The sequence below is a fragment of the Chiloscyllium plagiosum genome, unplaced genomic scaffold (assembly GCF_037043375.1).
Source record: "Chiloscyllium plagiosum isolate Xiang-an unplaced genomic scaffold, Cpla_swu_hap1 HiC_scaffold_9, whole genome shotgun sequence".
NCBI classification, from domain to species: domain Eukaryota; kingdom Metazoa; phylum Chordata; class Chondrichthyes; order Orectolobiformes; family Hemiscylliidae; genus Chiloscyllium; species Chiloscyllium plagiosum.
In genome coordinates this window covers 45,610,428-45,624,217 of record NW_028270147.1, presented here as the reverse complement: position 1 = coordinate 45,624,217, position 13,790 = coordinate 45,610,428, and the positions used below count along the sequence as shown (strand labels likewise).

General features: G+C 41.9%; 1 protein-coding gene across 5 annotated transcripts in view; it reads right to left on the bottom strand.

Annotated features, from left to right (window-relative positions):
• LOC122554722 (terminal uridylyltransferase 4-like) overlaps positions 1-13,790 on the bottom strand; it is a 114,040-nt gene that overhangs the window by 49,076 nt on the left and 51,174 nt on the right. For all 5 annotated transcript variants that reach the window (XM_087990592.1, XM_087990593.1, XM_087990590.1 and 2 more), the window contains 4 exons: positions 12,088-12,214; positions 7,958-8,077; positions 5,190-5,420; positions 4,215-4,389 (listed from right to left, as the gene is read on the bottom strand). In XM_087990592.1, coding sequence (XP_087846718.1) covers positions 4,215-4,389; positions 5,190-5,420; positions 7,958-8,077; positions 12,088-12,214 — 653 coding nt within the window. The remainder of the gene's footprint in view (positions 1-4,214; positions 4,390-5,189; positions 5,421-7,957; positions 8,078-12,087; positions 12,215-13,790) is intronic.

Below are 13,790 nucleotides of genomic sequence, written 5' to 3'. Positions count from 1 at the left end.
ATAGACTGTAGGGAAATAGATGGTGACATCTTGCAAAATGTCCAGATTACAGAGGAGGAAGTGCTGGATGTCTTGAAACAGTTAAAGGTGGATAAATCCCCAGGACCTGATCAGGTGTACCCGAGAACTCTTTGGGAAGCTAAAGAAGTGATTGCTGGGCCTCTTGCTGAGATATTTGTATCATCGATAGTCACAAGTGAGGTGCCGGAAGACTGGAGGTTGGCAAAAGTGGTGCCACTGTTTAAGAAGGGCGGTAAAGACAAGCCAGGGAACTATAGACCGGTGAGCCTGACCTCAGTGGTGGGCAAGTTGTTGGAGGGAATCCTGAGGGACAGGAAGTACATGTATTTGGAAAGGCAAGGACTGATTCTGGATAGTCAACATGGCTTTGTGCGTGGGAAATCATGTCCCGCAAACTTGATTGAGTTTTTTGAAGAAGGAACAAAGAAGATTGATGAGGGCACTTAAACAGTGGCACCACGTTTGCCAACCTCCAGTCTTCCGGCACCTCACCTTTGACTATTGATGATACAAATATCTCAGCACGAGGCCCAGCAATCACTTCTCTTGCTTCCCAGAGAGTTCTCAGGTACACCTGAGCAGTAGATGTGATCTATATGGATTGCAGTAAGGCGTTCGACAAGGTTCCCCATGGGACACTGATTAGCAAGGATAGATCGCATGGAATACAAGGAGAACTAGCTATTTGGATACAGAACTGGCTCAAAGGTGGAAGACGGAGGGTGGTGGTGGAGGGTTGTTTTTCAGACTGTAGGCCTGTGACCAGTGGAGTGCCACAAGGATCGGTGCTCTACTTTTTGTTATTTACATAAATGATTTGGATGCGAGCATAAGAGGTACAGTTAGTAAGTTTGCAGATGACAGCAAAATTGGAGGTGTAGTGGACAGCGATGTGGGTTACCTCTGATTACAACAGGATCTGGACCAGATGGGCCAATGGGCTGAGAAGTGGCAGATGGAGTTTAATTCAGATAAATGCAAGGTGCTGCATTATGGGAAAGCAAATCTTAGCAGGACTTATACACTTAATGGTAAGGTCCTTGGGAGTGTTGCTGAACAAAGAGACCTTGGAGAGCAGGTTCATAGCTCCTTGAAAGTGGAGTCGCAGGTAGATAGGATAGTGAAGGCGGCGTTTGGTATGCTTTCCTTTATTGGTCAGAGTATTGAGTACAGGAGTTGGGAGGTCATGTTGCGGCTGTACAGGACATTTGTTAGACCACTGTTGGAATATTGCGTGCAATTCTGGTCTCCTTCCTATCGGAAGGATGTTGTGAAATTTGAAAGGGTTCAGAAAAGATTTACAAGGATGTTGCCAGGGTTGGAGGATCTGAGCTACAGGGAGAGGCTGGGGTTGTTTTCCCTGAAGTGTTTGAGGCTGAGGGGTGACCTTATAGAGGTTTACAAAATTATGAGAGGCATGGATAGGATAAATAGACAAATGCTGTTCCCTGGTGTCAGGGAGTCCAGAACTAGAGGGCATAGGTTTAGGATGAGAGGGGAAATATATTAAAGAGACCTCAGGGGAAACCTTTTCATGCAGAGGGTGGTACGTGTATGGAATGAGCTGCCAGAGGATGTGGTGGAGGCAGGTACAATTGCAACATTTAGGAGGGATTTGGATGGGTATATGAATAGGAAGAGTTTGGAGGGATATGGGCCAGGTGCTGGCAGGTGGGACGAGATTGGGTTGGGATATCTGGTCGGCATGGACAGGTTGGACCAAAGGGTCTGTTTCCATGCTGTACATCTCTATGACTTTATTAGTGAACCCATTAAGCTTTTCTAACAATTTACAATGGATTAATGATCTAGATGTGCAGATAGATTAGGGATGTTAAAGGGACTTTTAGATAAGTAAAAGAACATGCAAGGAATGGAGGGATGTGAATCAAGGGCAGACAGAAGAGATTAGTTTAATTTGGAGTCATGTTCAGCACAACATCATGGCCTGAAGATCTCCTTCCTGTGATGTACAGTTCCATGTTCTATTAGGCTCTTGATTCAAGGTCCTAATAAATTCAAATTCTACTATCTACCATGGCAAGAATTGAACCCAGAACATTACTTATGTCTCTGGATGAACATTCTAGCGATAATACCACTGCCTGCCCCATAACACTTTTATTCAAAAAGGGAGGGAGACAAAACATCTAATTAACATCCAGTTAGCTTAACAGAGGTCATTGGGAAAATGTTAGAATCTATTATAGAGGATGCAATAGCACAGCATTTCGATACTCAGAATACAATAAAGCACAGTCAGCATGTCTTCATGAGGGGGAATCATGCCTGACAAATTTATTAGAATTCTTTCAGGATGGTAACAAAAAGGATAGACATAAGGGGAACTAGTAATTGTAATATCTTTGGATTTTCAAAAGGTTTTTAATAAGACCACACATAAGGTACATAATAAGTCCCATGGTGCTGGGAGTAGTATTTTAGTATGGGGAGAAGATTGGTTAACTAGTAGAAGACAGAAAGTTAGGATTAAAGGGGTATTTTCAGGTTGGCAATTTGTAACTAGTGGAGTGCTACAGGGATCCGTGCTGGGGCTGCAATTAGTTACAATATATATTAATGACTTGGATGATGGAAGTGAATGTACTACAGCCAAGTCTGCAGGTGACACAAAAATAGGTGGGAAGGCAAGTAGTGAGGATGACACAAAAGGTCAAAGAGGGATATAGACAGTTTAAATCAGTAGGCAAAAAAAACTTGGCATATGAAAGATAATTTGGGCAATTATAAGATTATGTGCTGTGGTAAGAGAAATAGAGGAGCTGAATATTATTTAAATGGAGAGAGACTGAAGAGAATTGCATCGCAGATGGATATGGGGGTCCTTGTGCATTAATCACAAAAAGCTAGCATCCAGGTTCAGCTGATATTAAGGAAGGAGAACGGAATACTGGCCTTTATTTCAAACAGAAGACAGTGTATAAATAGTTAAAGTCATGCTAAAACTATACAAGGCACTGGTCAGACCACACCTGGAATACTGTGAATAGTTATGGTCCCTTATCTAAGGAAGATATACTGGTATTAGAGGCAATCTAAAGAAGGTTTGTGAGGTTGATTCCAGACATGGAGAATTTTCTTACAAGGAGACATTGAGTAGTTTGGGCCTATACTCATTATAGTATAGAAGAATGAGGAGTCACTTAATTGAAACATTAAAGATTCGTTGATGGATTGACGAGATAGATGCTGAAAGATTATTTCCTGTTGTGGGGGGGGGGGGTCTAGGACCAGACAGCAAAATCCCACAGCTAGAGGGATGTGAGACAAAAATTTATGATACAAATTAGGAGGAATTTCTTCTAAGATAGACAGTCAAAAGGAAATTCAGCATCTCTCCATAAAAATACTACCAGTGCAGTAAATCAGATTTACACTGATATTTTAAATAATAGGACCTCAGTGATAATGACTTTTCACCTTGATGAGAAAAATGACAAAAGTTATGTGCATGTTGATAGCTAAGAACATAAACAGGAGTAGCCACACGGCCTTATTCGCTTGATCTGTCATTCATAGTAAAATCATGGTTGATCTTCAAATTTAAACCATCATTAATACTTAAAGAGTTAGATTAATCTTCTGGCTAAATTTGGTGCTGAAGCAATTGACTAAGACTACAAACTGAAATCCTGCTGGGAGTCTTGAACCCACACTTTACGATTTACTGGACCAAACTGCCACTGACTGGAAATGGTACAAAAGGGTTCATTTGTTGCGTTGATGTCTTAAACATAATTAGTACCTTTCAAAACCTTTTAAACTCATTTCCACTACCAAACAGTCCTTTAGCATGTTATCATTTTGGACAATGAAATTGGTTAGCCATTTACTTCATCAGAAAATTAACCTTTAATAAGTTAATGATTATACCATTTTTGAAATTAAAAAACATGTTTTAAACTTAACCTATTTTTCTAATCAACCTTTTCAGAGAGGTTATACTGAACCTCTGGAGTAGGTGGGACTTGAATCCAGTCTTCCCAGTTCAGCTGTATGGACACTACCACTGCACTCAAGAAGACCAAATTAAAGGAATGACTCCAATCCACGGACTTTAACTCAGAACCTGTGAATGCCTCAGCTTTAAGTAGCAGTCCGATGTACTATCTATTGCACCACAGTACCATTTTTTTTTCTACGGATTAAATGTTATTTTGTGTTCTCCTCACCCTCAATAGCTATTCTCCTTTTCGGCCAGTTTTTAGTCTCTCTTGTTACAAGATCTTTTACCCGTATACAGATGACGTACTCTTCCAATGCAAATTCTAGAGTGTAAAATTTCAGTAATTCTAGCCAGAGGTGTCCAAGAGAAACGTGATGTGTTGAACCAAACGTCAATGCAGCCTAACAGGAAATGAAAAAGCATGATAAATGATTTATAAGAAGTCTCTTCAAGTCTCTGTGATTAAAAGATTGATTTAAATTTGCAGTAATAGGGAGAAATCAGAGTTGTGTCAGCATAACAAATTAAACTAACTTCACTGTAAAGTTATTTGGTACCGTAAAGTTACCTCCAAATTAGGCCCTACAGTGGCCAAATCTCAGCAGAAACTGTACAATAAGAAAATTGAGAATTATAAGTGTGTATTTTAAAACAGAATAAGCTATGAGTCAGTCTATAACAGTTTATTACAAAACTAATTTCAGTAATTACTGGTTTATGTCATGATATCTACATATAGAGATAGTAAAGATCTAAAACCATAGATTCTAGCTATGCTCACAGTTTGCACTTTAGCTAGCTGGATTTAATTCTCATTTATACTTGTCATTCTGGTCAACTTTTCACTTGATAAATTTCTCCTTGACAATACTGTGAAACAGTCCTCCATCAAGCTTTTTTATCAACCGCCTTAAAAGAGTTTCCAAACATGAGTTGACATGTGTGAACATTATGGATTTTTGAAATTTCAATGCTAACCATGTTAGATGGAAGTTCAAACCTTTAATCTAGGGATAGGTTTTCATCAATTCAATTTTCCTCAGATCATATGCACTTCATAGTTAATACTATGACACAGTAACATTGAGATAATTTTATGTTCAGCTCTATTCACTTACATTGCGAAATAAATAGTAAAAATCTCAATGAGAATATATAATAGTACACAAATTAGCTTTAGAAATGAATATACTGCACTTACTTTGCCTTGCTTTTCTTTTGATGAAATACTTTGGTTCTGAGGTTCACTGCTTTCCATCTTTTTATTTGAAGATTTTCTATGCTCTGCTTTATTTAAGGTTTTACCGTCTCCATTGCTCATATTTTTTGTTTCTCCAGAGTTTGCTGGTTTGTGCTCCCACAACACATATTCATCATTCTGTATGCCTTGCAGGTGATACTCATCAATTCGTTTCAAGTCAAAACCTTCAATCTAGGATTCCAAAAAAGTGACAAATTAACTTTTCCCATGAGCTCAAAACTGAAACAGGTGGATCAGTTAATAATGTACATTAAAGAAGAACTCTAGGGCTGAAATTCATCTTAGTTGATGGTGCCAAAATGATAAATACAGCCAATCCAATACCACCCATTTTGCGCCACAGTCTGAGATTAGTTTCTCGATGACCTTGGGCTGAATCTCATGTTTTATTTGGCTAGGTCCAGTTTGCAAATCCTAGCAATTTTCTCGTGCACATTTCCAAAACTGCCTCATAAGTTACGAACCACACCCTGATGGCATCTCTCACCTCTGATTTCTGCCCTAACTTACCATGGGCCATTCCCAGAATATTCAGCAGGTATTCTGAAATTCACCAACATCACCTGCTCCTGCATCAGCTTTAATAGTCCATTATGCACCGAAACAAGTACTGTCAGACCAAAGGTGCTCTCTGACCAGTTCCTGACATCTGCTCTGGACATTGCAGATGGGGGAAAAATTAGCACCCAGCTTTTTGGTCTAGGTCCTGGAGATCCTGCTGAGCAGGGTGGTGCCAGTATAGGACTTCCTTCTCCTCTTGCATCAACACTGGGTATGACTCTGCCAGCCTCATCAACTTTGCGGTCTGAGTTAGTGCAGTCTCAGCCATTTGGAGGAATGCCCAGCACTGTAGAAAGACAGTAAATGTCCTTCTCCACTCGGTCAACCTAAGTGCCATCATCGTCTCTCTGATACCTCACACTCAATCTCTGATGTATGTCCCCCGAAGGAACATGTTCCATCATTATTGCCTGAAACATTTGCGCTACTCACTCTCATCTACCCTAACCCCTGACACCACTAACCCTGCATGTTTACTGCATGTGCTGCCTACTCATTTACTGAGGACACTTCCCCATCTGCAACAAAAGGAAAAGCTGCACCATTGTGGGCGGCACGGTGGCACAGTGGTTAGCACTGCTGCCTCGCAGCGCTAGAGACCCGGGTTCAATTCCCGCCTCAGGCGACTGACTGTGTGGAGTTTGCACATTCTCCCCGTGTCTGCGTGGGTTTCCTCCGGGTGCTCCGGTTTCCTCCCACACTCCAAAGATGTGCAAGTCAGGTGAATTGGCCATGCTAAATTGCCCGTAGTGTTAGGTAAAGGGGTAAATGTAGGGGTATGGGTGGGTTACGCTTCGGCGGGTCGGTGTGGACTTGTTGGGCCGAAGGGCCTGTTTCCACACTGTAAGTAATCTAATCTAATCTAATCTAATTACTTTGATCTCCCGTAATACCTGCTTCTAATTCAATCCATGAGGTAAATAGCCCACGCTAGGACAGAAAGGCTCAAGATTAGAGTGGTGCTGGAAAATCACAGCAGGTCAGGCAGCATCCGAGGTGCAGGAAAAATCGATGTTTCAAGCAAAAGCCTTTCATCAGGAATCGAGGGCTCAAGACAGGTACGTCCTGCCCATCATTTGGCTCCTTATCCTTTAAAAAGGAAGGATCCTGACTCTGGCCACCGCTGCCAGAGCCTGGACTTGTATTGGAGGCTGCCCTTGTGCTGGAAACCCCTGACCTAAGTCTAACACTCAAAGGAGCCTGTTGACAAACTTTCTGGCTTTGTATCTGTGCTAAAAGGTATGGCAAGACAGCAGTAATATGAGCTTGGCATCTCTGGTTGAGGGGGCGAAGCACAAAAAGGCATGCTAGGGATACTGCAAGCATCAAGCTAAGCTTAGATTGAGTGAGTATTATGAAACAATGCGAATAGCCAGGAGATGCAGCCTGGAGCAATTTATGAACTGGGTGCATGCCCCTAAGCACAATGTCCTTACTGGATGAGTACAATAACAGCCCAGGGTGCAACACTGAAATGGAGAAGTATCCTATAAGTGGATCAGAGATGTGCCATGAGGGTTCTGAAAAGCTGGCACATGTCAGCCACCAATGTCTGTGGACATGGGTGAATATGACCAGTGCCAATGGAGTTTGCCCCGAGATGTCAGTGAATGGGATGTTTTTCAGAACAGGTGATGAACTGAATCCACCAAGGTGCTCACTGTGGTTTCTTTGTTATGTTTTTCTGACATCTAGCTTATTTGGTGTGTTTGGTAAAATAGCAGGGTGAATATTAACGAGGCAAGTTGTGGCGTTAACAAGACATTTAACGTGTATTAGACCCCATCGATTGGCATCTTGCTACTGCCTAGCATGAACCTTGCTATGCTGCTTGTGAAAAGCGCAAAAGATTGAGTGAGATGATCTTGACATCAAGGGAGATCTAGTCGCATGATTTTGCAACAAATGTGCCATAACTCATTTTTCAGACCGCTTTAAGAGTCATTACAGACCTCGATAAGATTGATAACATTGAAATTCAGCAAAAATATGTGAATGTAAATATACATACTGCTACTACTTGAGAAAGGTGTTAGCCAGTGATTTGTCGTTTGATGCCTTTTTTAAAGCTAAACAAGATTAGATATGAATCAAAGGAAAACAGAAGATTGAGAGCACCTCATAGGGAAAAATATAATGATCCTCACCCATGAGCCCAAGTAGGCTGGTAAAAGAGGTTCTTGTCTTTGTTGAAGAAAAAATATCACCATCAATGTAAATGAATAGGAGGGAATGCCACCTTCTGCTTGACAGTCTATGTGGCACACCTAGAATGACAAAGAATTTGAAAGATTTGAAATAGCTATTGTAAATGCAATTTATGATAACATAACATTTTCGAAAATTAGGCAGTGAAGAATTGTTTCATCATCTAACAACTGCTGATGAAGCAAAATGAGAACTATTACACAATTTTTATGCAAAATTTTTAATGCGCAGGTGCTTCTCAAAGATTTAAGAAAAAGTGAAGTCTAAGCCAAAAGAGGAATGGTTACAAGGACAAATGTTAAGGCAGAAAAACTGATTTTCAAGTGCATGGTCCAAAATGGGCAAGCAGAAACACAGAAGATGACACCAAAATTGGTGGTGTAGTGAACAGCGAAGAGGGTTACCTCAGATTACAACAGGATCTGGACCAGATGGGCCAATGGGTTGAGAAGTGGCAGATGGAGTTTAATTCAGATAAATGCGAGGTGCTGCATTTTGGGAAAGCAAATCTTAGCAGGACTTATACACTTAATGGTAAGGTCCTAGGGAGTGTTGCTGAACAGAGACCTTGGAGAGCAGGTTCATAGCTCCTTGAAAGTGGAGTCGCAGGTAGATAGGATAGTGAAGAAGGCGTTTGGTATGCTTTCCTTTATTGGTCAGAGTATTGAGTACAGGAGTTGGGAGGTCATGTTGCGTCTGTACAGGACATTTGTTAGGACACTATTGGAATATTGCGTGCAATTCTGGTCTCCTTCCTATCGGAAAGATGTTGTGAAACTTGAAAGGGTTCAGAAAAGATTTACAAGGATGTTGCCAGGGTTGGAGGATCTGAGCTACAGGGAGATGCTGAACAGGCTGGGACTGTTTTCCCTGGAGCGTCGGAGGCTGAGGGGTGACCTTATAGAGGTTTACAAAATTATGAGGGGCACGGATAGGATAAATAGACAAAGTCTTTTCCCTGGGGTCGGGGAGTCCAGAACTGGAGGGCATAGGTTTAGGGTTAAAAGAGACCTAAGGGGCAACTTTTTCAGGCAGAGGGTGGTACGTGCATGGAATGAGCTGCCACAGGATGTGGTGGAGGCTGGTACAATTGCAACATTTAAGAGGCATTTGGATGGGTATATGAATAGGAAGGGTTTGGAGGGATATGGGCCGGGTGCTGGCAGGTGGGATTGGATTGGATTGGGATATCTGGTCGGTACGGACAGTTGGACCAAGGGGTCTGTTTCCATGCTGTACATCTCTATGACTCTAAGAGAATTTGACAGCATTGGTCCTATGCAACTGAACTCAGACCTTCTAACACTGCATTAGAGAGTAGAAGAACACAGCAGCAGCAGAGCAATACTGAATTTCAGTAGAAGTTATAAGCTGCAGATGGTTAAGAAAATAGCCAAGAATGAGATCACAGAGAGTTTTAAAGACAAGAGCCAGAATTTTAAATTTGAAATATTATGGGTCTGGGGGTTAATATAGTTCAGGAAGGATGAAGGTGAAGGATAAAGATTAAAGATGAAATTTAACACAGAATTAGATAAAAGAAACAATTTTTCATTGACTGAACGTTATGTTGTGTGGAAGGAGAAATTTTGTGAGGTGATGGATTAAGATGATGGAATTTAGGAGGGATATTGAAAAGTAAAATCTGGAAAAGAAAAAGGTATTAATAAGGTTCAACAATAAGTTAGGCGAGGTAGGATCAGACAATTTTATTTTGGCAGTATTATGCGCTTTTCATGAAGTGCAAGCAGTGGGGTCGGAAAATCAATTTGGGACCAAAGAGGTTGTAAGCTCTGATTCAGTTTGGTTTAGCAGTCAGGAAGGGAAATTAAGTTAATTACATGGATATGCAAGTCATGCCAGTGCTTGTGATCTTTCCAATGACTATCTAGCGAAAACTCAATATTAAACAGCAGGTGATAAGCGGTGTTCCATAAGGCTCAGTGTTGGGACCAACTTTTCACCTAATACATTAATGATCTAGATGAAGAAACTGAGGGCATTCTGGTTAAGTTTGCAGATGATACAAAAATAGGTAGAGGGACAGATAGCATTGAGGAGGTGGGGAGGCTGCAGAAGGATTTGGACAAGTTAGGAGAGTTTTGTAGCTCAGGTTGAGGTTCAGGATATAGGTTTGCTCGCTGAGCTGGAAGGTACATTTCCTGACGTTTCGTTGTCCTACTAGGTAACATCTTCAGTGGGCCTCAGGCGAAGCACTGCTGAGGAGTCCTGCTTTCTATTTATATGTTTGGGTTTCTTTGGGTTGGTGATGTCATTTCCTATAGTGAAGTCACTTCCTATTCTTTTTCTCAGGGGGTGGCAGATGAGGTCTAACTTGATGTGTTTGTGGTAGAGTTCTGGTTGGGATGCCATGCTTCTAGGAATTCTCATGTGTGTCTTTGTTTGGCTTGTCCTAGGATGGATGTGTTGTCCCTGTCGAAGTGGTGTCCTTCCTCATCCGTATGTAAGGATACTAGTGAGACAGGGTCATGTCTTTTTGTGGCTAGTTGGTGTTCATATATCCAGGTGGCTAGTTTTCTACCTGTTTGTCGCAGTCCTTGCACATTATTTTGTAAATGACATTAGTTTTGATTGTTGTCTGTGTAGGGTCTTTCAAGTTCATTAGCTGCTGTTTTAGATTAGGAGAGTGGACAAAGAAGTGGCAGATGGAGTACAACGTGTGAGATCGTGCAGTTTGGTGGGAAAAACAGAGGCATGGACTATTTTCTAAATGGAGAAAATTCAATTTGGAGTATTGTGCGCGGTGTATGGTCCCATATCTCAGGAAGGACGTACTGGTCCTGGAACGTTTTCAGAGGAGGCTCATGAGAATGGTCCCAGGAAAGAAAAGCTTTAACATATAAGGAATGTTTGAGGACTCTGAATTTATACTCGATGGCGTTTAGAAGGATGAGGGGGGGATCTCATTGAAACATACAGAATACCAAATGGCCTAGACAGAGTAGATGTTGGGAAGACGTTTCCATTGGTAGGAGAGACTAGGACCCGAGAGCATGGCCTTAGAGTAAAAGGAAGACCTTTTAGAATGGAGAGAAGGAGAAACATCTTCAGCCAGAGTGGTGAATCTATGGAATTCATTGCCACAGAAGGCTGTGGAGGCCAGGTCATTGAGTATATTTAAGACTGAAATAGATAGATTCTTGAGTAGCAAGGGGATCAAGGGTTATGGGGAGAAAGTGGGAGCTTGGGGTTGAGAAACCTATTAGCCATGATTGGATGGCCGAGTGGACTTAATGAGCTGAATGGTCTAATTTCTGCCCCTATGACTTATGGTCAGTATTCTTATAGTAGATGACCTGTGGAAGGCTGAGAGAGGACACGGAGAGATGGTATCTTGTATATAAATGGAACTAGTGTCTGGAAAACATTGCCAATGTCCAGTATGCAGATGTTTGCTGAGGATCAAAAACAGAAATTGCTGGAAAAATATAGTTCTGAAGAAAGGTCTCTGGACCAAAATGTTACCTCTGCTTTCTCTCCACAGATGCTGCCAGACCTGTTACTTTTCTAGCAATTTCTGTTTTGTTTCTGATTTTCAGCATCTGCAGTTCTCTAATTTGTTTTTAGTATTATGCATGCTTAGGAGGCTCCTGAGGTGTCACAAAGATGGGAAGAGAAGCCATTACTAAAAGATACCTTTGACTTAGTACCAGACTCAAAATGATACTAGGAAAGGGAAAATTCAAGCCATAGAGATCACCAGATGGTTTTGGGTTGCTTTCTTCAAGCTCAGTACTGATGGTTATTGTTTTGCTGCTAACTGTGAAATATACTGCCAACAGTATTTCATTATTGCTACAGAGGCAATTATAATGTATGGAGTAGTATTGAATTTTAGTCCTCTGACAATGCAACCTTTCCAAAATGCAATGAGAATTCATTCTAAATTACAGCCCCAAGTCCTGGAGCAGCTTTTAAACCAACAGCTGACTCAAAGACAAGAATGCTCCATTGCGCCACTCTCCCATTTGACTAACTCAAGAATGACTCAGTCTTCATATACATTGTGATTAAATCAAAACATTTAATTGAGAAGCAAAATACTCACCCTTGCCCAGCATCGAAATGCTAGAACTAGCGGGATCAGTCGAGGCTCCAATTTGGACAGAGCTGCTAGAAGGTTAGTAGTAAGGCAGGCCACATCGTTCCCTGCACTGACTTTACAAATCAGACCACTGTTGATGAAAAGAATAAGAACACTCTGAAAACTGTTTCTACAGATTACTGTAAAGAATAAACTGATTTCATTTTTGCATGATTTAGTCATTTTAATTCAACTGTTAAATATTTGACTAGCTGTTACAAGGTTGAATCTCAAACTTGAATGCAACTATTCCTCCACGCTCAGTTGAGAATATGGAAGGAAAACAACTGGCTAGTAAATTCTACCCACTGCACCTCCTGTAATATTATGCTGTATATTCTGCATACATGGAGATGATTTTAACTTGGGTCATTAGACTCTTTTATGAACCAGACAGTTTGAATGTCGTCAATGAGGAGGGGATAGGAGAAAAGTCAATTGCGGCTAACTGTGGGGCTGCAATTTACAGCATCAGGCTTAAACCTATAAGACAAAACTGAATAACAGCACAAATTCAAGGATTTGCATTTATGTTGCATTTTCCATGATATCAAGAGATCCTAAAATACTTTACAGCCAATGCAAATATTGAAATTTAACCAATGTTGAAAAATAGACAAATATTGCAGCCAATCTATGCATCAAAAATCTATACAAATAGCAATGAGATAAATGGTCAGATAATCATGCCAGGGTTGGTTGAGGGGTATATAAGAAAAGACAAAAGGAGCATTCTCCTCTCTTCTTTGAATAGTGACATGGGATATTTAATTCTGGATCAGTGGTGCTGGAAGAGCACAGCAATTCAGGCAGCATCCGAGGACAGGCAAAATCGACGTTTCGGGCAAAAGCCCTTCATCAGGAATAAAGGCAGAGAGCCTGAAGCGTGGAGAGATAAGCTAGAGGAGGGTGGGGGTGGGGATAGAGTAGCATAGAGTACAATAGGTCAGTGGGGAAGGAGATGAAGGCGATAGGTCAGGGAGGAGAGGGTGGAGTGGATAGGTGGAAAAGGAGCTGGGCAGGTCGGACAAGTCTGGACAAGTCAGGGGATCGTGTTGCTGGAGGTTAGAAACTAGGATGAGGTGGGGGAAGGGGAAATGAGGAAACTGTTGAAATCCACATTGATGCCCTGGGGTTGAAGTGTTCCGAGGTGGAAGATGAGGCGTTCTTCTTCCATGCGTCTGGTGGTGAGGGAGCGGCGGTGGAGGAGGCCCAGCACCTCCATATCCTCGGCAGAGTGGGAGGGGGAGTTGAAATGTTGAGCCACGGGGCGATTTGGTTGATTGGTGCGGGTGTCTCGGAGATGTTCCCTAAAGCGCTCTGCTAGGAGGCACCAGACGCATGGAAGAAGAACGCCTCATCTTCCGCCTCGGAACACTTCAACCCCAGGGCATCAATGTGGATTTCAACAGTTTCCTCATTTCCCCTTCCCCCACCTCATCCTAGTTTCTAACCTCCAGCAACACGATCCCCTGACTTGTCCAGACTTGTCCGACCTGCCCAGCTCCTTTTCCACCTATCCACTCCACCCTCTCCTCCCTGACCTATCACCTTCATCTCCTTCCCCACTGACCTATTGTACTCTATGCTACTCTATCCCCACCCCCACCCTCCTCTAGCTTATCTCTCCACGCTTCAGGCTCTCTGCCTTTATTCCTGATGAAGGG